The sequence below is a fragment of the Pseudoliparis swirei genome, chromosome 3, assembly GCF_029220125.1.
Source record: "Pseudoliparis swirei isolate HS2019 ecotype Mariana Trench chromosome 3, NWPU_hadal_v1, whole genome shotgun sequence".
NCBI classification, from domain to species: domain Eukaryota; kingdom Metazoa; phylum Chordata; class Actinopteri; order Perciformes; family Liparidae; genus Pseudoliparis; species Pseudoliparis swirei.
Genome location: NC_079390.1, coordinates 20,219,518 through 20,244,609, shown reverse-complemented (window position 1 = coordinate 20,244,609; position 25,092 = coordinate 20,219,518). Strand labels below are relative to the sequence as shown.

The 25,092-nt window shown below is 43.3% G+C and overlaps 2 protein-coding genes across 3 annotated transcripts in view; both read right to left on the bottom strand.

The window, feature by feature from the left end:
- Nucleotides 1-1,169: 1,169 nt before the first annotated feature.
- Nucleotides 1,170-21,569, bottom strand: LOC130212137 (smoothelin-like protein 2). Its single transcript, XM_056443281.1, has 14 exons — nt 21,479-21,569; nt 14,888-15,016; nt 13,935-14,747; nt 9,504-9,564; nt 7,872-8,015; nt 7,643-7,786; nt 6,055-6,162; nt 5,844-5,966; nt 5,644-5,706; nt 5,461-5,518; nt 4,302-4,427; nt 4,103-4,217; nt 3,117-3,268; nt 1,170-1,815 (listed from the first exon to the last, which is right to left on the bottom strand). The coding sequence occupies exons 3-14, from the start codon at nt 14,430-14,432 to the stop codon at nt 1,689-1,691; spliced, it is 1,719 nt and encodes a 572-aa protein (XP_056299256.1). The 5' UTR covers nt 14,433-14,747; nt 14,888-15,016; nt 21,479-21,569; the 3' UTR covers nt 1,170-1,688.
- The window catches only part of tlcd3a (TLC domain containing 3A), a 25,783-nt gene continuing 19,119 nt past the window's right edge, over nt 18,429-25,092 (bottom strand). The window contains exons 4-6 of one of the 2 annotated variants that reach the window (XR_008835243.1): nt 24,814-24,909; nt 19,614-23,108; nt 18,429-19,485 (exon numbers count right to left, since the gene is read on the bottom strand). Coding sequence is in view for 1 of the 2 variants with exons in the window: in XM_056443288.1 (XP_056299263.1) it covers nt 22,809-23,108; nt 24,814-24,909 (396 nt within the window). In the remaining variant the exon portion in view is untranslated. Of the gene's footprint in view, nt 23,109-24,813; nt 24,910-25,092 lie in introns of both variants that reach the window. The other variant, XM_056443288.1, reaches the window with a different exon arrangement.

Below are 25,092 nucleotides of genomic sequence, written 5' to 3'. Positions count from 1 at the left end.
CACGCCCCTTAAAAAACACCGTAGATGCGATACAACGACTCCGAATCATGTACGATTACAACACCTTTTTTTTATTTTTACTAATGGCATTTTATATTGAACATTTATTATAACCGTACAAATCATATTTAAAATAAACCACAACAAGTGGTAGTTTAAAGCAACTTTTTGAATTGCTTTCGGTAAATGGTATGATCACTTAGAGACCTTAAACGCACCATGATAAAACGTGTCTGCAGATGTGTTGGTTGTTGCTCCTAATAGATTTTAATAGCTTTTAAACAGTTCACCAACACCCATTTTGTGAGTCTAGCGTGACATTTTTGTTTTAAAGTAAAGCAAACAAGGCCGATTCAAATACAAACCTTTTTTTCTTCTTCAAAGTTGTGATCTCAAATTCACTTGTGAGACCGTCAAACCAAAAGTGTAATGTTAAGTTTACAACCTATGTGAAGAATATTATGATATAGTAGCACACCTATTTGAACCTGAGTTATTCCCCCCCCCCCCCACCCCCTCCCATATGTAATATCTCTCTCATCTCACACATGCGTGGAGGATATTTACATCGTTAAAATGAAGATGTGTTAAAATAACCATGAAAATAATTGTCGGTGGCCTTCTGCACTACACCCATTCTACCAGTAGAGGGCAGCAAACACCGTCAAAGTATGGAGCTTCGTTTAATTGATCAATTATTTCTAAAAGTTTGCAGGAAAATCTAATTTAAAAAAAAGTTAATTTGCCATCACGGCAATTACAAGTAATTGTAATGCATTATGAAAAAAAGATTATAATGTACTACAACAATGGGAATTCTAAGACACTATTATCCCTGCAAAAATAAAATGGCAGTGTGTAACCAGCTATTCAGGAGTATCATGACAAGTGACCTTTAAGTCATTATAAAATGCTTTATAATGGGTTGTGGTTATTGTTATAAAGCATTATACGTATTAATGAGTTCTTATAATGAAGCAGAATGAGCAAAATATTATACGTTTATAATGAATTATAGATACGAGCATTGCAGCCCTGCAATCCTTTGTCATGTGTGTCACTAGCATCGTCTGTTCACAGAGTTACAACTACACTCCACCTCTTGACCGCAATCCTCTTTAATAGTCAACTTTGCCGCAATGATGTAAAAACTCCACACTAAAAATAAAAATGATAATAAAATTGCTTTATTTCACCACATTGCACAACTCAGGCAAGACTCCAAATTATTATTCCAGCATCTCTGCGCTGGTTCATAACTCTTTGGTTTGTAAAGATTCCTCACGTTGCCAAACACATGAGCTGCCAGCCATCACAAGCTAGTTTTAAATAGAGTGTTCATCTTCCCTTCTTTGATTGGAGCGTTGTTATTTATTTAAGAACTACTCTAAAACCATCTTGTAACGCCACACATGTCACAATACAATATAAGGAACTATCTTTTAAGAATCAGTGTCAGTCTACCACAAATCAATATAAAGGGAATGGGGGGAAACTGGTGAGGGCACACATACAGTATAAAACTGATTTGGCAGAGAAAAACATCAAAGTCTGTGTTTATGTGATTCACACATCAGTGGTTCTCTCCCAGTCTGCCTGGCAAGAGGCCAACGCTGTGCTCACTCAAAGTGTTCATGACACACAGTGGTTACTAACATCTAGACTCGGTAATGTACTCTGATACAGAGTTACTCAAACGTCTTCAGGTGGCTGTAGAGGGACTGGACGTATGTAAACACACACATGGGGTCCGGCTTGGCCCCCATCGTCATCATGTCCTCCACCTCGATCAGACGGAGACAGTCAGCCTGCTCCCTGAAAACGTAGGAGTGCAGATCTATGTCAAATATAAACAAGTGCAACAGATCCATTGAAGACAACACCATTGATACCATCTGTTTTTTAGAATATTAGCTTAGCTTAGCACAGTGACTGGAAACAGGTGGGACTGGCTAGCATGGCTCTGTGCATGATGGGGAACAAAGTCCCCCTACTTGCGCCTCTAAAGCTCCCGTTATACACTACCGTTCAAAAGTTTGGGGTCATCCAGACAATTTCGTGTCTTCCATGAAAACTCACTTTTATTTATCAAATGAATTGAAAATTGAATAGAAAATATAGTCAAGACATTGACAAGGTTAGAAATAATGATTAATATTTGAAGTATAAATTTTGTTCTTCAAACTTCAAGCTCAAAGGAAGGCCAGTTGTGTGGCTTATATCACCAGCATAACTGTTTTCAGCTGTGCTAACATAATTGCACAAGGGTTTTCTAATCAGACATTAGTCTTCTAAGGCGATTAGCAAACACAATGTACCATTATAACACTGGAGTGATAGTTGATGGAAATGGGCCTCTATACACCTATGGAGATATTTCATTAGAAACCAGACGTTTCCACCTAGAATAGTCATTTACCACATTAACAATGTATCGTGTGTATTTTTGATTAATGTTATCTTTATTGAAAAAACAGTGCTTTTCTTTGAAAAATAAAGACATTTCGCAGTGACCCCAAAACCTTTGAACGGTAGTGTATACGTTTGTGTAATCCAAACAATAACTGAAGCCTAAAAATGACAATATTGGTTGTTGAGAAAAGCTTTTCCATGTTATAATTTTAAAAAAAAGGTTTTCATAACTATTGATTCAAAATAACTTGTTTATTTTGTCTTACAAACAAAGCGGAATCCAATAGCATTTAAACACACCTTTATTTAATTAAATTCCCTCAGGGGGGTGTTGGGACAGAGATGTCATATGTGTAAAACCCGCTGAGGCACATTTGTAATTTGTGATATTGGGCTCTATAAAATAAACTGAATTGAATTGATACTCTCTTTCCATTTCCTGTTGTAATTAAGGGGAACGCTCTCCAAATACTTAGCATTTACACACCATTGAGCAAAATGTCAGTTAAAAAAAAAAATACACCTCTGTGATTCAATGTTGAATTTAAAAATATTGTCTGAATTGATGTTGTCAACTAAACTGTGGTACCTTTTAAAAATATTAAACAATTCTCCCAGGTATAATTTTGGTCCCGATGTACGGTGTTATTAAAAGTATACGCTCACTCACACACAGCCTCACACATGTATCTTATCCAGCTTACTCTGCGGTGGTGAAGGCCAGCTGCAGGTTGTGTTTGCGGTTTGCAGGTTCCAGCGCGTTGTAATCGAAGTCCAGAGGGAAGAACGAGTGCACCAGAGCACAGAAAGCCATCCCATCGCTCCAGCTGGACGAGTAGTTCTGGATATCTATGTTCTGAAAAGAAAGACGGTGACCTCATCACATTTAAATCCTTCATGTATGTTATTTTCATTTAGTTCTTGAGTCGCACTTAAATTGTACTTCTTGGCAAAATATCACTCCGGTGTGAGATGAGGGGGAACCACCTTTAAGCTAATTTATCATCTTGTTGTGTTTGGGCCCATTTTCTCTTATTTTGAAATTCCTCTTGTAGCTATTGTAGCAAAATTGTTATGGAATTGGACATGTTCAAATTTTAATTTCCTCTGACAATGACCATCTGGTGATGAGGATCATGTGACCGGAAGGAAAGGGTCCAAGGCAGTTAACAGATGTGTTCAAGGTCAAGAAGGAACTTTGAACATCGCCTTTTGATCCAACATCGACCAGAAGTCATTAAAGTACTCCGAAAAATATTGACACGTCTGTGACACCTGGGAAACTCCACCTGACGATGAAGATCGTGTGAGGTAATCAAAAGCTCTAAAACAGCTACAAACTGGACCTCAACTTTTGAGAAATATATCCCAAAAAAAAAAAAAGCTTCTAAGAATTTCCATACAGTATTATATAATAGATTGAAGGACATTTTAATTGCAGTATAATGGTATTGTAAATATTTCTATTGCCTCTAACATGGTGACGGCTGAGCCGGCAGCTCGGCAAGCCAGTGGGGCCTTGAAGGCCCGGAGAAGCTCTGATAACAACACACACAGAGGAAGAGTGACTTCATTCTCTCCTCAGGTAGACATCACTCCACTATATTCAAATAGCAAGTCCATATTTCTGCCGCTACTTTAAATGCTCAGAATATTGCATCCTATTTCGCACCTTTGATGAGAGTCATACCTGATAGCCAATGGTTTTTGAGCGGCACCACTCCAGGAGGATCTGTTTTATACCACTGGCGCTGGAAGCTCCAAAACTCTGAGAGCGCTTCAGTTTAGGTTTGGAATCCTTTGGTCTACTCCACAGGAATGCAAATATGACAACATGTCATTGATTGTTATGCATCAGGACGACATTAAAGCATTCTAGATTCACTTACTTTATAGGCTCTGAGTTCATCCTCTCAAAGAGGGCCCTCTTGGCCTGAGCCCCGGTGGGGCGTGGAAGCGTTTGTGATTTCATCACATCCTGCTTAAACTCCGCCCCCCCTGCCTTGTTCGCCTTCCTTTGGAGAAACAGACACAGTTACACTCCGACATAAGAGTTATGATGGAAGATGTTCCATGTCAATCGGGAAAGGAGAAATAAAGTCTCTGGCGTAAGCTTCAACATCTGAAAAGGCCTCATGCTCATTTATACACACCTGAAAGTTACTCCTCTTTTGTAAGAAACACAACCCAAATCATGAGAAGCCAACGTGGGGCTGAACAGTATCTAAACTAGTTTCTGTTTCTGCAAAGTAAGCATATTTCTCACAAAAAGAATGCATCAATTCTTCACAAAAGTTAGTGAGGCAGAATCATAGAAAACATCTCTCACGCACATTACGACGTGTTCTTATCCATGTAAGCTACGCAGGCCGTCTCAAGACAGAGGCCCATTGTCTTGGCCCCACGTCTGCTTACATCGGCATTTTAGACATCAAGCAATTTTCTATGCAATTTATGCTCTACCTTTGTAGAAGAAGCTATATGCTATATTTTTGACATCACGTTGTGGCTTTACAAGGGGACAGGTAGTGGAGGGACGCTATATTCCCACTCAGTTACTGCAAAATGGCCGCTCTGGCTGAAACTACATTTCCCAGACTGCCTCACCCAGCTGCAGGTGCTTAGGGCATCTAATTGAGGCAGGGCTGGGGAGCTTGATAAGAGACAGAGGGGAGAGCACACGGGGGGAAGGAGCTGGACAAGCCATGTGTGAAAGGTCATCCAGGACGAGGACACGACCCCAGCGGACTACAAAGAGGAAATTGTAGCATGGACTTTGCTACGATAAGTTTCTTCTTTAAGGAACCGTTCTCCCCCCCGGGACGCTTTTTGTAGAATAATGGACTTTTTTGATTTGTTTGAATGAATAAACATTCCCTTTCATTTTTAAACCTGTCTATTTTGCCTGTTTCTACTCCTCCCTTGCACTGCCCCACCCTCGGGACAGCCCGTGACGTGACAACGTGCTCTAAATGTACAAAACGCCACATCCATCAACAGCAAGTGTGTTTCATTTGACAAAAAGCGCAATTCATGGCCGTGACTTACTTGTCCAAATTTGGCGAAAAACCCAATTTTATGATTGATTTGGATGGAAGCAATTTTTCTGTAAAAACAGAAAGTCAGAGTGAACAAAAGAGAGATGGTGTGAGATAGATTACAAAGAGACAGAAGCAACACACAACCCCAAACCAAAAAACAGATTGTAATACTGATGACACGATGTTGTACCTGCAGGCTGAGGAAAGCTCACACTTCTCTTCAGACTGGGACTGGGTGTCTTGAGAACTGGTACTGAATATGTGAGTTCAGACAAAAACAACAAGAGTTAAAGTGGATCATTTTTTAATAAATGTGTCAACTAAAAACATACGCATAATACCCACAACTTTTATTGAGAGACAGCTTCTTGAATCCCAGGTTGAACTCACCTCGCTGAAAGGGGTATTCCCCAGGTTTTATTGGGGACGGTCCTGTCGGAGCAGGCGATGAAGACTCTGAGTTGGGTTTGCTCATCATCGAAAGAGGCAAGTATGGCTTGGGTTCAGTGACGTCTGAAGGCACATGAATAACCATTTCCCAAAAATGATCGTTTCGATGCTCCTTTTTGATATTTTATGATATCGAAGCAGAAAAACCAACCAATCATTTTGGTCACAGCTGTGGGAGGATGACGGACCAGCGCCTGGGATACAGAGCCCGGCTGCTCCTGGTATACCTGGGACCGCAGCTCCTTTGTTCCAGACATACCTGCACAAGTGAAGATGGAATAGAATAATAAGTGGAAAGGAAAACGGAGTAAATTGAGTGGAAAATACAAACAAATGGGCAGAAAAAACAACCCAGATAAAAAGAATTACAAATGTAATTTTCAGCTAATTATACTTTAGCTGAAAGCATCAATAGTAAAAGAGCTCATTATACAGGCTCCTTTAGAAATAGTATTCTATATTTTTATAGAATATTATATGATTCTAGAGTATTTTAATGTTATAGTTTAATAACCATACGTGTCAAAATTAATTTAGTGGAGTCGAAGCATGTATGGATTAATGAACAGGTCTAGTGGGAACAGGCCCAACGCGTCACCTGCACCAACAAGGAAGAACAACTACCACAAGACACATAAAGAGACACAAAGAAACCACAAAGAGACACAAAACAACAACAACATGCACAACAACTACAAAGAGACACAAAAGGACCTCAAAAAGAAACAAAACGACCGCAAAGAGACACAAAGAAACGACAACATGCACAACAAAGAGACACAAAACAACAACAAACATGCACAACAACTACAAAGAGACACAAAACGACCTCAAAAAGAAACAAAACGACCGCAAAGAGACACAAAGAAACGACAACATACATAATAAAGAGACACAAAACAACAACAAACATGCACAACAACTACAAAGAGACACAAACCGACCTCAAAAAGAAACTAAACGACCGCAAAGAGACACAAAGAAACGACAACATGCACAACAAAGAGACACAAAACAACAACATGCACAACAACTACAAAGAGACACAAAAGGACCTCAAAAAGAAACTAAACGACCGCAAAGAGGCACAAAGAAACGACAACATGCACAACAAAGAGACACAAAACAACAACAAACATGCACAACAACTACAAAGAGACACAAAACAACAACAACATGCACAACAACTACAAAGAGACACAAAACGACCTCAAAAAGAAACAAAACAACCGCAAAGAGACACAAAACCACAACAACATACACAACAACTACAAAGAGACACAAAACAACCTCAAAAAGAAACAAAACAACCGCAAAGAGACACAAAGAAATGACAACATACACAATAAAGAGACACAAAACAACAACAAACATGCACAACAACTACAAAGAGACAAAAAATGACCTCAAAAAGAAACAAAACAACCGCAAAGAGACTCAAACCTACAAAGAGATGCAACACAGCAAAAGCATGAAAGAGTCTTTGTTTTGTAGAAAAGATGGAGGGGCCCATTGTCTGATAATATGTCCACACATAGTATAAAGTATGGATATACTCAAGTAAAGCCCAGGTATGTAATTCTTGTAAATGCACATATAGCTTCATTCTACCACGACCAAAGCACACAGATATTATTTACTCATGTGCACACAGGATCAAATCTTGTGAATCCATCCCAGTCGTCCGTCGGGACATTAAACAAAAGGTCCTCTAATAGAAGAGCGTTGCCCTGCGTTACCTGTTGGAGCCTCTGCTGTAGAAGCACCAGCTGCTTTCGGCACCAGTGCAGGACACTGGGTCGGTGCGGTGGCCACCAGACCCTCTGGACTGGCTTTGGTTTTCATGGCAGTGACGGGAAGATGGGGCTTGAGTTCATCGGCGTCTGAAAACGAGGGACTTTAAGGAACGGGTTTGGTTGTACTGGCAAAGCCGATTCAGACAGAAACGTAAAGATGTGTCCCTCTCACCACGTGGAGACTCTACTGGTTTTACTGGGGTCTCTTTGGGCGCTGGGGCAGGACACTGTGGGACAGCTGGAGCCTCAGAGCTGGGCTTCAGCAATGCAGAGAGCGGGTAGTGGGGTTTGGTCAGAGGACCTGATGCTTCCTGGTCTGGAGGGAAAGAAGAGCAACTGATGGATACAGCCATCCAATCAATCGGATGCTTCTCCCTCGGCCCATGTTACGACCTCCCACCACGTTTCATGAACATCAGGCCAGTGGTTTACATTTAATATATTGCTGACAGACAAACAAACCCATTGGTAAACATTATCTCCTTGGCACTATATGTGTATCTAAGGAAATGATTGCAGGTATCAGCAATGTAAACGTGGAGAAATGAACAATATTAATCGTTTGTAATGAAAATAGTGAAACACAACAGTAATGTAACCATGTGATGAATTAGAGGTTATCATTTTTCAGTGGTATTTTTTATATTTTTTATTTGCCAGAAATGTAATTTTGGAGACAAAAATTGAATGCTGGAATTTTTCTCGTTTAATTTTATTATCCAGGAACATCTTTTTGGACCTAATATTTTATTATAGAGAAACACCTTTTTGTACATAATATTTTATTATCCAGAAACGACTTTTTGGACCCAATATTTTATTACCCAGAAACATCTTTTTGGACCTAATATTTTATTATCCAGAAACAACTTTCTGTACATAATATTTTATTATCCAGAAACGACTTTTTGTACATAATATTTTATTATCCAGGAATATCTTTGTACATAATATTTTATTATCCAGGAATATCTTTTTGTACATAATACTTTATTATCCAGGAACATCTTTTTGGACTTAATATTTTATTATCTAGAAACATCATTTTGTACATAATACTTTATTATCCAGGAACATCTTTTTGGACTTAATATATTATTATCCAGAAACATCTTTTTGGACTTAATATTTATTATCCAGAAACATCATTTTGGACTTAATATTTTGTTATCTAGGAACATCTTTGTAGACATAATATTTTATGATCCAGGAACATCTTTTTGGACATACGATGTTATCCTTTTGTCTGTTGCTGCAACAGTGCCCCCTTGTGGAGCTTTAAGGCAGTTCACACCTGCAGTGCAGTAGGTACAGTCCTCAGTTCAGTATTCCCAGGAATAATACACTTTATTGTGTTAATGTAAACACTTCAGTGTTGTTGTGTGTGTGACCAGCAGCGACTGTGTTCCCGTTCTCGCTTTCACCTCCTCATTAAACCACTTCTGTCCACAGCATTTTTCACACCATTTTTCTCGCTGCCTGACTGAATGTTGATCCTTGTTTAAGTTCACGTCCTATATTTAGATCACATCATGTTCCGAGCTAAAAAAAAAAACCTCCCTTAAATGAATCGAGCACATACAACATCCAATGCCGTGTGAACCTTAAGACATGTTCATTCATCTGCTGACCAGACGTGCCGGGGGTTTCCAAGGCATACTTAGAGAGAGAGAGTGGCGGCACAGGACTCTGTGCCCCGTTTTATGACGGTGGTGAGAGGTTGATGGGAGGTAAACATAACGAAAGGCGAGGCTGCTCAGCTCGTCGGGTTACATGTGTGGCACTTCTCAGAGGATCCACCTACCTGGGTTCTCATTCTCTCGTGCAGTTGTGGCAGTATTTTTCTCTCCTTTTGCATCAGAGGCCTGTTCAGTAAAGACAAGATCAAAGCATGCAATTCTATTATTTATCTGTTTGGGAATAAACTTCCACAGACTGGTCGAGTTAATGGATGATTGATGTGATAAGGCGCCAACATCCTCCACCGAGCTAGAAGAGCATCCCTTACCTTGTAGATCCAAACACACGTGTGTTTTATATGTATTCCTGCCAAGAGAACATATTAGTAATTCGAATTATAGTCAATTAGAGCTACATCATTGATCCATAAGGTGGTTTCCTCCTCCGCAATGCTCTGTGGTGGTTCTGAGAGCAATACAGCTACTTTTAAAAAGTAGTACAAATGTCTAGTGTTAAGGGTTAAAGGGTGTATTGTGCAGCGATAGATGTTTAATTGATTTAAGCACTTTATTAATACTCGGCTAAGGTGCTCCTCGCTGTTTTTAATAACTTTTTGATGTGGTGAAATTGCAAACATCTTCTGAAATGCTCCTTGGTGTCATGTCACAGCCAGAAAACAGCCGGTTATATTTCGTACCTCAAAAAAAAAAGTTAATTTACCGGCCTTGGTAATGACATTTCTATAATATGACGGTATGAGGAGACGGGGGCGAATAATCTCCCCAAAACCTGCGGTATATGTTTTTAAAAAGACACATGGCAATACTGTATTGTAGGATGAATCATATTCGCTCGGCCAGCCATTATCCCGGCATGAGTTATGCGAGACACGACACTGACGTTGTCTATTTGTACGTTTGTCGTGGCAACGTCACTCACTGAACCGCTCACAGCAAACAAACAGAGACGGGTCTTTATGCCCGTCAGACGGCTGTGGAGCTACAATTCATTTGCAGGCCTTTATCCCCCGTGGTAAATCGGTGTGTGTGTGTGTGTGTGTGTGTGTGTGTGTGTGTGTGTGCGCCCACTTCTCTAAATCTAACGTTCAGATCTTCAGCTGTTAACAGCTGAAAGCTTCTCCTTAAATGACAGCTGAGGCCGACAAACCCGGTGTTCCGACCGAGAAGCTATTTCTGGATTTCGCAATCAGTCCTTTTGCAAGAGTTTCCGCTCCACTCTTCTTACATCCCAAATATAGCCCCAAATGGATGCTTTGGAAATCCGGCCCGTCGGGCCTTGCGGGCCATTCGAGTGTTTCGGCCTGGAGGGAGCTCGGCCTGCGTTTGCCCCTTCCCCAGCCCCTCCTCCGCCTTTTGTTTTCCAGAGACTCAATAGAGCCGTGTCAGCCCGCCTGTCAACTGGTCGTCGGGAGGATCAGCGCCCCGGTGATCCCCCGGGCGTCACAATAGATCCTGTCGGATACCACCGGGTGACTCCGTCTGACCTCATGAAGCCTTTCAACCTCTGGCTGCTGTTACCTCCTTCGGAGAAACATGCAAACGATCCATACTGACGAATGCACAAAGATTATTTTTTTATATATTCACTACCGTTCAAAAGTTTGGGGTCACTTAGAAATGTCTTTATTTTTCAAAGAAAAGCACTGTTTTTTCAATAAAGATAATATTAAATTAATCAAAAATACACACTATACATTGTTAATGTGGTAAATGACTATTCTAGGTGGAAACGTCTGGTTTCTAATGAAATATCTCCATAGGTGTATAGAGGCTCATTTCCATCAACTATCACTCCAGTGTTCTAATGGTACATTGTGTTTGCTAATCGCCTTAGAAGACTAATGGATGATTAGAAAACCCTTATGCAATTATGTTAGCACAGCTGAAAACAGTTATGCTGGTGATATAAGCTATACAACTGGCCTTCCTTTGAGCTTGAAGTTTGTAGAACAAAATTAATACTTCAAATATTAATCATTATTTCTAACCTTGTCAATGTCTTGACTACATTTTATATTCATTTGATAAATAAAAGTGTGATTTTTCATGGAAGACACGAAATTGTCTGGGTGACCCCAAACTTTTGAACGGTAGCGTATGTAACGCCATTGATGAATAATCTGGAAGACGCAGTGAAATGAAGCATTACCCGTGACACCTTTCATAAAAATGTTTACCACTTTTTATTTTTTCAAATCTAAAATTCCCATGAAATGAATTCCATGTCCTCAGTGTGTATTTAGAAAATGCAAACAGCCCAATCGGATAATTAAATCATCCAACTTTGTGGTACTAAAAAACAACTCTCTAATAATGATATTAACAGTAGATGACATGATCGCTGGTATGTGGGAGATGTTGCTGCCGTTCCCCTCAAATCTACGGAGCACTTTAGCGCTTTTGAGTTTTTGAATTTGACAGCGCATCACTTTTTGGATTCTCCTCTAACTTTTAAAAGAACTAACTCTACTCTACCAATCCAGACAGACACAGACACCAGCGAGCAGTGGAACCACAGAGTGGAGCATCCAGCAGCTAAAGAGCCGTGCAGGTGCTTATCAGGAGTCGGTGGAGGCCAAAATCTGAATTTAAAGAAGAGTGTATATTGGACTTTGAACACAGGGGTCAGCTGGATGTGAAGCTTCCTGCTCACACGTCCACCAACACAACATCTTTAGATGACAACAGAGATTTCCGGGAGATGGATTGGAGAGACAAGACCAAATTGGAATAACGGTGAAGACCTTTTCAGTAGTCGTCCTCGGAAAGTCACGTCACTTTTTGGAGGCAGCACCCCTCGACGGATATTGAAGATAAGATGATGTCAAATTTGAATATGATGAAGCAGAGTATTAAGCGGAGGCTAAACTGGTACCGGTGGGGTTGAACTCGGGTACGTCAGCGGGAGGGTTACTGGGGAGGGAGACTGACGGGTTGTGGAAGTCCTGATGATTTCAGCGGAGAGGAATGTGGGCAGGGTGCGCGTTTGGACAGCACAGCTGTTTGTCCGTCTCAGGGTGTTATTGACGGGGACTAGTCAACTTTCCATCAGGAGATTTGAAACTTGGATCGGCCGGCAAACAAGATTCCTCGGCGATGAAGCGATAGTGATTTATTCTGGACCCGTTTTCAAAGTGTGCATGTGGGAGTTACGTAACAACACGCTCGGTGCACGGTGGCACTCGGGGCTACTGTCGGCGACACAAAGTCACAAAGTGTCGTTCTACATCCCTGACTTCACTTCCAACGTTTTCAGGACTTTGTTGGCTCAGCATATATCGCCTCCAAAGCTCGGTCCCACATCAAAGACCCCAGAATACATGTGCCCTTTGGAGGACCTGCTGTTTCAAAAGCAGAAGAGTTGGGAGGGGGGCAGGGTGGTGAGACGGTTGTTTTTAAATGCATTTGAGCCAATGTAAAGATATACCCCCCCCTGTAATATTCGGGGTTCATGATTATTGACATTACATTATGATTCGTCTGCAATCGAAAACGAGACAATGCCGATGTCCGCGCAGCAGTTCTGTGACCGCCGTTTATAAATGTGTGAAACTGAGGTCAGAGGTTAAGTCCCTATGTTTTTCATGGCTCAGGAGAGCTCAATTCATTATTAGGTCTGAACATAAGAGGGATTTATTTTCTTCACGCGCGTGGGAAATTGTTTTTCACGTCACTGTAGTTGGGTTGGAACATGTCCCGTGGTTTCTGGTTTGGTGATCTTTTGTTACATTTTGACGAATCATACAAAGGCAACATGTTGTAAAGTGAGAGTTCTGACCAGCGCAATTAACCCGAGAAATGAGGTTGGACAGTTTCGGCTTACAGAGCTGCCGAGTGCCGGTGCCATTGAGGGGGAGCTCGAGAAGAGGTGCAGTAAAACGGGGTCGTTTTCAGACAGCAAAAAAATGTTAAAAAAGAAGAAATCTTTTCTTGCGCAGTTGTAATTCAGTGTCTCATCTTTCCCTGAATCAAGGACAACACAGTCGTTAATGTGAAGGTGTTGACGATCTAGATTCTTATAAATTACAATTTGTGTGCCTCTTAACCCTCCTGTTACCTTCACATTGACTAACATATTTTACCCTCGGGGTCAATTTGACCCCAGCAATTAAAACCTCCAGAAAATTATTAGAATTAATATTGTTTCCCAAGTTTAAGTGTGAGGTACTTTGTGTTTGTTTGTTGACTACCTAAATAGCCCTTTAAATATATAAAAAAGTTGATATTTCCTATATGTTTGACACAGTGAAAAACAGCCTGGGGTCAAATTGACCCCAAAGAACACCGACGTTAAACATTGAATGGGGTCAAATTGACCCTAAAGGTAACAGGAGGGTTAAAGTAAAGTTGTGCACTGTACTAAGTCGTTGCATGATTATCTTATTTAGTAGACTCATTAATTTAGTAGAGCATCACCTAATCCAGGTTGGTGGGAGGAAGATAGAGAGAGCTCTTCCCGAGTAGGTCTACACCTCTTCATCCCTCTCTCTGTCGTAATAGAGCTTTTCTTCTGTAAATGAATCTTGAGTACTCACATAATTTTCCGCTTGTCTCTTTGCTCTCCATGGAGGAGGGGCTGGGGTGTCGCTGGGAGCAGCGGCGGCGGCGTGACTTGATCCTGATGTTTCAGAGGATGTTGTCGTGGACCGGCTTGACCGGCTACTCTCCGATCTCCCGGAGTAAACCAGCCCCATCTGCTCCCCTCCCGGTCGCCCGTTCTCCGTACCATCCTCCACCTTCTTCCCCTTCGCTCCGGCCGGACCCGTCTCGATCTTTGCCCCTTGGAGCCCCTCCACCAGGCGACCGAGGGCCTCCATCTTCGACCTGAGCTGCAGGTTGTCCTCCTGCAGCCTGGCCACCGCCTCGGCCAGGGGTTGGTTGGAGATGCACAGGCCCTCGACCCTCTGCTCGATGCGCCGCTTGAAGGCGCTCACGTCCACGTGCACTTCCCTCACGGCGGCTTGCAGAGTGGCCCTGAGCTGAACCAGAGCCTCGCTCACTATCACCTCCTCTCCCTCTGTGGCTCCTTCCATGGCTCCTCGAGTGGCCCTCACCGCCCCAGATTCTCGTCAGATGAGTTCAAAGCTCAGAAACCAAACCTCGAGTCTCAACAGTCAGCTTTTTTTTCAGCTTGTTGTCCGATTCACGTCCTCAAAGTGGAATCGATCAAACCACTTTTTTAAATTTTTTTATCGCTTCCAATTCCTTCCTTCAAAGATGTCGTCCGTGTTCCGATACCAATCTCTCAGTTAGGTTGGAGAGGCGAAGGAGATCCCGCGGCGGCCACGCATTGAAGTCCCATCAAGCTCCATGGAGGACTTCTCTATTCTCGTGCGCTCTCCTCTCATCTGGTGGAAGCAAGAGCAGTTGTTATTTATAAGTCGTGGAAAACCCACGCGCAAATGTCGTCTTGGGAAATGAGATTACGTACCGCGCGGGCAGATCGGGTTCTCGGTGCATGCAGGAGCCGAGGGATGATCAAACTAACCTTTCGGGAGGGGATCCAGTTGAAGGGTCAGACGGACGCTGGTGCATCTACGATTCGTTTCCTCGATGTTTCCCCCGGCTGCCACTGTGTTGTCTATGTCTCCTTAGCCTGGGAGCAAAAGGTTGGCCTCTGTATTTTTGGACATAAAGGAGGAGGGGGGTTGGGAAAGATCAAATGGGGAAGGGGAGGAGCCAGGATTATTCAAAAAGGTTTTGTCTCTTTGCTGCCGATACAACTGTTGCTCGATAGATCGACTCGAGTTTCTTACGGGTCGATTCTCAAGACGTTTATTCTGATGAGCCAGCATGTGACGCAGGAAGGTGAAGGGCTTGTGGAATGTCTGATCTAGAAAGGCCACACTCACTAACTGCCGTCTTACTTCATGGTTTGTGAGTTGCTAGGCACTCTGTCGATACCCAAATGTCTCTGCGCAGAGAAATGTAATCTAAAATAAATATCATAAGTGTCTGTCTGTCTCTATAGTGCCATTTTTTACACTTGCATTGTTAAGTTAGAAAATTAAATGTCTTAGTTTCCTTGTTTTTTGTCCATTTCCATGCAATTAGCAGAGTATGAGACCTCTTGGCCACCGTACATTTCACCCAAATACCTGACATGTCATTTCCCCCAGAAAAAGCCCTCCATCCCTTTTTTCTTTTTTTCATTTCGCCAAAATAATATCACTGAATGTATAAACCGGTAACATACAGTGCACACGAAAGAGGATCTTAAACTTAAATAGAAATCCTCATCATGGACCAATAAAGAGACACGTAGACGTCGTCTTGTTATAGCGGCTCGTGAAGAGATCACATGATGTCCGGCGTCTAAACCTTCTGATGCATCTGCAAATACTTCAAAGGAAAGTCACGGGAATTATTTCCAGGCTGCTTTTTATAGTTTACATATAAAGAAACACGGTGCTTTGAAAGTGATCCGAAAAACACGACTCTACCCACAGATTTAGGCCCGATCCGACCAATCAGAGAAGCAGGATGACCTTCACTGAATCGTTCCCGCCAGCTTGAGCCAGCCAGCAGCGCCTCTGGGTGGCCGCGGCGTCACAGTACAGCTCAAGAGAAAGACCCCACACCCAATGCAAGACGCAAGAAAAGAGGAAGAACATGTCCATCAACTTTATTCAAGCAGACACAAATGATAACTGGGGTCCGTCGTCGTTTTAAAAAAAAGTTACTTGCTGCAAATCATCCGAAAATTCCTTCGTGATGGCCGTCTGGATTTCATTCTCTCTCTCCGCCTTTGAAAACACACATTTCGACACCATGTGCATTCATCGTACATCGTCTTCTCTTTCCGCAAGTTCATTAATAGGCGCGACCCCTTTTCACATCGTCATTTGATGTAAACAAATAGATAGATAGATATATACTTTATTAATCCCCAAGGGGAAATTTGTCGTGACAGTAGCAGCAACACACAAGAGTAAAAACAAAACACAAAATATAAGAAACAGGGATGAAAGATATAGAAGTATACAAGTAAAATAAAAGTAAAATACAAACAAAATATATATGTAAATACACAACACTGACAAATCAAATACACAAAATATTAAATATAGACAGAGTGCAAAAAGCAAAGTGTGTGTATGAGTGCAGAGCAAATGAAATGAAATGTGTGTGTATGTGTGTAGTGCAACCAAATGAGATGTGTGAAGTGCAGATCAACACTATGATCTGGCAAGAGGTGATCTGTTATAGAGCCTCATAGCCGTCGGCAGGAATGTTCTCCTGTATCTGTCCTTGTGGCAGCGGAGCGTGAGGAGACGTCTGGAGAAAGTACTCCTCTGTCCCTGTAGGAGGTGGTGGAGAGGGTGGTCCGGGTTGTCCAATATGGACACCAGTTTCTTCAACGTCCTCCTCTCCACCACCTGTTCCAGGTGCTCCAGCTGGCAGCCGATGATGGAGCCAGCCTTCCTAACCAGATTGTTGAGACGGCTGGTGTCACCGGCTCGATGCTGCTCCCCAGCAGACAATGGCAAAGTGCAGCACACTGGCCACAACCGACTGGTAGAATAACTCCAGCATCTTGCTGCACACGTTGAAGGATCGAAGCTTTCTCAGGAAAAAGAGTCGACTCATCCCCTTCTTGTACACAGCGTTGATGTTGGCCTTCCAGTTCAGTCGGCTGTCGATGGAGACGCCCAGGTACTTGTACTCCTCCACCATGTCCACGTCAACTCCCAGGACACTCAGAGGTGGAGGAGCTGTCGCCTTCCTCCTGAAGTCCACCACCATCTCTCTGGTCTTGGCCACGTTCTCATCGGCCCACTTTACAAAGTCACTCACCACTGCCCTGTACTCCTCCTCCCGTCCATCCCTAATACACCCGACCACTGCAGAATCATCAGAGTACTTCTGCAGATGGCATGACTCCGTGTTGTACTGGAAGTCACTGGTGTACAGGGTGAAGAGGAAGGGAGACAGAACAGTTCCCTGTGGGGCTCCAACATCACTGACCACCGTTCCAGACAGCACACGGCCCATTCTGACAAACTGTGGTCTGCCTGTGAGGTAGTCAGTGATCCAGGAGATGGTGGACGCGTCCACACCGACCACCCGCAGCTTCTCACTCAGCAGCAGTGGCTGGATGGTGTTAAATGCACTGGAGAAGTCAAAGAAAGTGACTCTCACAGAGACACCGGTTCCATCCAGGTGCGACTGAGCTCGTTGCAGCAGGTAGATGATGGCGTCGTCCACTCCCACATGAGGCTGGGAAGCAAATTGCAGAGGGTCCAGCGACGATTTCACCTGCTGATGACAGCTGCTTTAAGTTTTCTGCTCCTAGCAACCGGGACGTCAGCTTCTGTGTTCAATGAAATGGAACAGATGAGACGGACTAGAGGCCCCCTGCCGACAGAAGAAATGGGCCAACATGAACACAATGTCAGGAGGACACACGGAAGTGAGTCTCTAAGATTTGGAGGTTTTCGGTGGTTTTAAAATAAGAACAAAAGCAGATAGCTGATGGCGTGCAAAAACAGATTACTAAACAAAACTAAACAAGAGGCACGTCTCAAATCAAATTTATTTAATTTTAAATGGGGGTGCTCTGAAGTCACGAGTTCCAGCTACAGTACAGAACTCCTCTCACATTAATAGTTTTAAGCTATTTTGTAGAACAGTCCCATCTGTTTTCAGGTTTCAGAAATTTCCCCAAAAGATAAAAAATGTTGACGGACGCATAAAATCTAATATATATGTATGAACTATTAGAACGCTATCAAAAATAATGTGGGGCAGGAAGTGTTAAAAGTTGTGACGCTGTATTTAAGTCAGACACAGATGGACAAGTAATACATGTTCCTTATTTTTTACTGTGTAATGCATCAAGTGTATCAGTATAATCATTACGTAGGAGTTAAAGTAGATTTAAATGCGCGAGACCCAAAGAGAAGATCTGAGACTGGAGGGTCTGTTTATGCGGCAGTGATCCATCCAGAAATAATGTGGCTCGTCTTCCCGATGAAAGTTAAAAGAACTATGCAGTCAGGTCAGCGTGATCAGATCAGACCAATTAATCAGATGTTGTTGTTTTTTATTATTATCAAATATCAGGTATCGGCAAGGCAGTGTCATAAAATGATATGGGTAATATTTCTGCAAGTATAGAAATTACAGGTGAATTTTGGACAGTCACTTACAAAATATATGATGTCGCTTTAATTGCCATGGGGGACACAATGAAAATAAAGAACTGCTTCAAAAACGAACATAAAACAAAGAAAGGGACATTTTGACGACCAAATTTAGGAAATTGTGAACAAACAAAAAAAAGTTGGATGATATATTGTCTATACTTATTCCATGATTTCAGAGTTTAGCTTCAATAGACTGCTGTTAAAATGTTAATGACCTCAAATTTAACCTCCATTTGTCTATTTAACAGTTCCCATAAATCTCTGTTAAATTGGACAGACGTAACAGTCCGTCAAATTTGAAGATTTCCACGAGCTGTCAAATGTCCTGGGCAACGTCGAGAGGTTTAGAGACCTTTCCCAAACATTGACTCTAGCAAACAAATCAAAACACAAAGTGACACAACCTGCGTTTAGCTTTTCAAAGAGCTGCGATGACACCTCAAATAGTTTCGTCACGTTGGGACGAAAGCCGTCTCAATGGCTTTTCCACCCGAGGTAAAAACAAGAATGAAACTCTCCCGAACGCCAGCCTTTACTAAAGCATTAAAGCATCGCCGTGGGCCAGGTTGACTTGTGTATTTAGAGGTCAGTGAGGCCATGGCGTGACGGTGAGGATGTATGTCGCCGACGACAGAAGAGACATGCACATTATTTAATAGGAAACAAACGCTTCGGCCCACTAAACCAAACTGGCCCTGCCTGTAAACTGCTGAGTGGACAAGCAGATGATCCTGACGACAGATGGCGGCAGAGAGTAGGAGGAAGAGGAGGAGGAGGAGGAGGGTCAACAGGAGGGTGGGAAAGCAGCATAAAGAACCTGGGATGTCTTCCAGTAAGAAGTGGGCTGGTCAGCATTGGAGGAGGCCCGCGCTCCGCCGGGCTCGGGCCCAGACCAGCTGAACATGTCCATCACTCCACAGCTCCCTTCCAATTGGTTCTTCGAAAAGAAAAAAGTCTTGCTAAAATTAGCTCTTTGTAAACTAGACAATTGTTATTTTCCTTGAAACTAACTTATGAAAAAGAGAACAAATAGAAAAGTTGAATTCCTCAGCAATAAAACCTCACCCTGGCTCATTTCTGCACATCCCCAGCCGTGTGGTGGGACCAGTGGCTCGTGGTGGTCGCCGCTACCGATGACAACACGTCCCATCGACATTGTCGCGTGACTGACATGACCGAGTCAGTTGTGCGTCCTCTCTCTCTCTCTCTCTCTCTCTCTCCACCCGTGCCGGTGTCACGCTGCGCTTCAGCATTCACGACGATCCCACACTTTACAGCAACGGTGCTTTGAACGCAAAGAGGCCCAACATATAGATATCGATTTTTTTCTTTCTTTTACATGACGTTCGTGACAACGATTGTTTACCCACGTCACTTCCTCTAAGGTGACGTAAACAATTTTTGGAAATCGAAAAAAACCCAGATGATAGAGAAGCCCCGGGTGAAAGGTAACGCTGTTTGCGGCCTCTTCACAAATGGAACTGCCTGCCTTACAGTCAAGGGAAAGGGGCGAAAAAACCCGTGGCGCCCGTTAGCCGTGTCGGTTCCAGTTTCAAACGATTTTCTTATTAGTTGCATGCAAACTTTTTTTTCGGGAGAGAGAGAGAAAGAGAGAAAGACCTATCAAGTCAGTATCCAAACAAGAACATTCAGCCAATGAGTTCAACTGAGCTGCAGTTGTAAACTTGTTGGTGTATGCTACAAAATGGTTGTTACTTATGATTAATATACTTATTTTTTTTCAGCATCACATTAATTTATATGATTAAGAACACTACTGAGGTCAATTTGTAAAGACAAGCAAACAAAACCCCCCAAAAAGTGAACGTGAGACCATGATTTGTAGTGTAGTCCCAGTAGAAATGTACAGCAACATTAAATGGAATGGTCCCAGAGGAATAACGAGGCGTGGATCAATCCGAAGTTACTCGATATTAGTGTTGCACACATGCACCGCAGCCTTTTTGCATAGATTGAATTTGCAGGACATAAAAAAGGCCATAACCCCATCCTTAAATCAGTTACTTCACTATAAAGCTTGAATGACCAAGAATATTAGAGTTGGATTAACCTCCGGGTTTAGACTTTGCATGAAACAAACGCCGCTGCATTCTTAAATAATAATAAAAAATATCTTTGTATTCTTTGATATGAAGAAAACAATATGCTTAAAGTTTGAAAGTGACATGTGATTTTCTCGAATAAAGGCAAAAAAAGTCCTTTAAGGTCTAATTACCATGTTGAGATACAAGTTTGTTTTAAAATCATTTTAGATTTGTGTGTAAAAACTCAAACATGATTCAGAGCTCTAAAACATTCGGTATGTACAGCCCTGTGTGAAGTACACAAGTGCATATAATAAATCTGTGGAGCCTCCAGGAAACTAAACGGTTGCTTCCAGGAAGAATCACTCCTGATGTCCTTCACATAAACTCGAACCCTCCGTTTTAAGAATGCCCCGGCGAGCCTCCGCTCACCTTATTGCTGACCGTGGCCCTGAGTTCGTCCCACATTCGGCATCCCCTCCCTCCCGCCTCCCCTCTGTGACGAGCAGACTTGAGATTTATTTTCAATTTCTTTTCACAGGAGAAAACAGCATCTGCCAACAGCCTTCACATTTGACCACGAGCCATCCTCGAACACTGCGTCTCCCCGCGCTGCATCAGCTCCGGCTGCCAGCATTGCAGCACTGCAGCATTGCAGCGTTGCTATGGCAGCAGCAAAAACGCCCCGCAGTCGGATGGAGCTCTTGGATTCAGAAGATGAATCTCTTGCTCGCGAAACAATCCAACTAACACTCTACTCTTTGAAAGCGGCTAAAAAATATATATATATATAACTCATGCATGCAAATGATATATAAACCTTGCAGAAATTAAAAACCTTGCACTTGGGTGTTAGTCCAAATACATCATATTTTTTAATCTTACCCCATCATGGCTTTACATCGTTTATTTAGACATCGAGAGCAGTCTGGTGGTTTTATTTTATTCATTTTTCTCTTCTCCAAGGTGATTCATTTGAGGTCTTCGACCGCACTTTGAATCGCATCAACCTAAAATTAAAAGGAAATTTAAAAACCGAGCACGGACTTGTTAAACGCCATGCACATCGTGAAAAATGACCTTGTGGAAAATGAAGAATGGTTTCCACGACCGAGGCGATTCCTTGTTGGTGCCACCATTCTCCAGCTCCGACGCTGGAGGGTATTGCCGAACCGAATTCCTGAAAGCTCTCTTAAAAACGGAAGTGGACGTATTCCCAAGAACATGAGTGTCAGCTTTGAATCTGGAGAGGGGGAGGGGGGAGGGGGGGGGGGGGATGCACCATGCATACAGAGCTCGCACCCTGCTGAGAGGAGACGGCTTCTGGAAAATAAGTGAGCCACGGGAGTAAACGTGATGTCAGTTTGGGGGGGGGGGGGAGTGGGATCGATGATGCCACTGTAACATGCTCCAAGGGAAAGCTACAAACAAAATGAACAGAGGTGAAACGTCACATTAACTGGGGTGTCGACAAACTGTAGCTGTTATCTTTTTTTTTTTAAGCTCTCGAACGTGAATGAGGCGACATTTATTTCTTCCTGCTAATGCTGCCCATATTTGCCCCCCCCCCCATTCCCAATCCATCTCGTCGGCGGACGGGAAGGGGAAACGCGACTGTCCGACACTCGACAGCAAAAAAAATCATCCCCATAAATACAACCTGTCGTAGCAGCGGCCGCTCACACAAACACTGTAACAGACCTTCAAAGTCCGCAGAGGCCGTAAACACAGGAGGAGTAAGGGGGGGGGGGGAGGGGGGAGATAATGTCTTTCCACGGAAGCTCTTCTCCAGTTTCTGCTGCTCGTTTTACTCCACGTTTTTCTTTTTTCTCTCGCAGTGAAGCAAAAAAAACGACCTTTCTTCAGCGTTGTAAATGTTGACGGAGAGCACTTCAACGAGATCCAGGCAGGAGCCAACATATCCCCCCCTACCACCCCCCAAAAAAAGAAGCTAAATCGTCAAACTTCAGTAGCAGAGCTGTTTCGGTGGAGAGGTCCACTTCGGCAGCAGAGATTGTAACAGAGGGAGTTAAAGTGTGCGGAGGAAGAAGAAAAAAATGCCCAGGAGTTGTGGGACGAGAGCAGGCAGTCCTGGTGTACAGTACAAATGGAGGGGGTTGAAATGTGTCGAGTCAAACTCGTGCCTTTTGCAGAAGTAGTTGCGTTAGTAGCTGAGAGTGTGCGGCTTGAGCGGGCGAAAAGGTGAACATCGATATCAATCGGCCTTGGGATTGTCAGCGGCCGCTGGAGACGAGTCCGGCATGCGGCTGCGTCGGTAAAGACGTAAGCCCTTTCGGCACAGCAGGACGAACCAGTAGACCTGCGGCGCCAGGATGCAAATGTTGCCCAGGTTGGTGGACAGCGGCAGGTGGAAGGGCACGCTGTAGAGCGGGATGCCGTAGTGGCGGCCGTACACCCAGTACATGTAGGGGAACAGGGCGATGCGGAACAGGAAGAAGGTGAGGATCACCATGCCGCCGTTGGCCTTGTGCAGCCAGGACTCCTGGAGGCTGAGCTGGGGGAGGAGACACAGGCGGGGGAGACGGGGAGGAGACAGAAAGAGGTGGTGGACGATGAGGACATGTTATCAAGGCGCAGAAAAATGATGTTTGCCTGTGTTAAATGTCGTCTCTTGGTTTACAACTTTACGTTTACAAAAGAAGCATCAAAGTCCGTCTTTCCTCTTCTTCAGGGTTCTTACACATTTTGACCGATGGATTTCCAGGACTTTAAACCAAATTTCCACGACCAAACTGAAATCTCGGTATAAACATGAACAATTTAGAAAATGTTGCGTATTGAGAGCGTACGCCGGCTTATATTTTGAGTGTTTTTCTTTAAAAAAAGTTTTTATTATTATTTCAAACTCGCCGTGAATGAACATGTGATTATAACAAATTTCCATGACTTTTCCAAAACTTTGATTTAAGTTTTTTTCATGACTTCTCCAGGCCTGGAAACGACCATTTTAAAATTCCATGACTTTTCCAGGTTTTCCATGACCGTACGGTTCACCCTGTTCTTGTAGAATATTGGTGATGAAATCATCCCGAACTCGGGGGTCTTACGAATTACTTTATCCTGTCAGCTGTGATCTGGGGGACCGGCTAACTTTCCCATCACTTCAAACCTTTTGACTGTTAGCTTGTGGGTCAGACGCTCGTGGAACACTTCTATGGGTCAGAGGTGAGCGTTTGGATCCTTCATCCATAATATGTGAGTAAATGTGAAAGTAACAGGAGGGTTAAAGACAAAGACTAGCAGTGGCGCTTTGCTCTTTCTCCTCTGTTGACACCAGATGTCAGCAGAGACCTGGACGCCCCCACCCAGTCCACTGGAAAAACGCAGCAAGGCCGTTCTATTTTTAGATCGCGACTTTACCGGAAACACGCGGCCGCCGGACGTGCGCGCCGTGATGCCGTATGGGTGGAACCGACGAAGGCCCCGACTGCTGCTAATGGGCTCTGAGGCAGGGAGAGTGAACACCGCCACGGCTCCGGAGCTGAATGCCACCGACTGAAGTGCTTTCTGTTTTTGGTTTTGTTGAGCCGTGCACCTTTAATTATTGATGGTACGGGGACAAGCTACATCCCAACTGAAATGGACACTCTCAGGCTTTTTGATGATGCAAGACACTGGACATCACCTGAGCAGGAGCGTGACTCTTTTGCTCGGGGCGGAGACGTTGATTTTCAGACCGCTCAGTTCATATCCTCGAGAGATAGTTTCACATGCCACTTTAGTGCCTTTGTAATTCGGATTTATGGGCTATAACTGTATCTCTGAGAGCTTGTAGTTTAAAAATAAAATAAAAAAATACATTTCTGAAATGCAGCCAGTATGATGGTTAGCCAGATGTGAAAACATTAGCAGTTCATTTTATATCAGAAAAACAATTTTAATTCTGTGTCTTATACTTGTATTTAGTTGTTTTGGAACAGCTCCATGCGTACTGTACCGCCTCACACGCGTGGTCCTGTTCGCTCAGCTGGAATGGTACACACGCCGCTCTTTGAGCAAATGATTGCCCACATTGGCCGAATGCCGGTTGACCCGTCCGACAAAGCAACGGCGGCCGATCTTACAATGTTGACGACGCGTTCTCAAAACCTTTGGCTTCTCCTCATTTTTCTTCGGGGATGAAAAGGGACGGCGTGAAGTGCGCGACGGCAGGTGTGCGACTTGCCGGTGTGTTGAATGCACATGCGAGCCCTTCTCACCTGAATAAATATCTTCCCCAGGGAGACGAAGGGAGTGCTAAGCTCCGTCAGAAACAAGCAGCCGATGAAGAAATCCCCCTGGTCCTTTCTGGAGAACTGAGGAACAGACAAAGAGAGCACAAGCAGAGTGAGCAAACAAACACCGGCATGGAACAGAACACACAGCCGACACTCGAGGACAATTCCTGGAACAGTTCCGGTGGAGAGAGGCTTTGAAAAGGGGCATTATTGAGTTATAAACACTTGTGTTTCTCAAGGTTGATTCAGACGGATTTGGAC

Excerpts from the sequence above, each read along its gene's own strand:
- LOC130212137 (XM_056443281.1), bottom strand. The coding sequence starts at position 14,432 with ATGGAAGGAGCCACAGAGGGAGAGGAGGTGATAGTGAGCGAGGCTCTG. Across the intron at positions 9,565-13,934 it reads AGAGACAAGCGGAAAATTAT|GCCTCTGATGCAAAAGGAGA; the intron begins GTGAGTACTCAA and ends TTTACTGAACAG. Across the intron at positions 5,707-5,843 it reads GGAATACCCCTTTCAGCGAG|TACCAGTTCTCAAGACACCC; the intron begins GTGAGTTCAACC and ends TCACATATTCAG.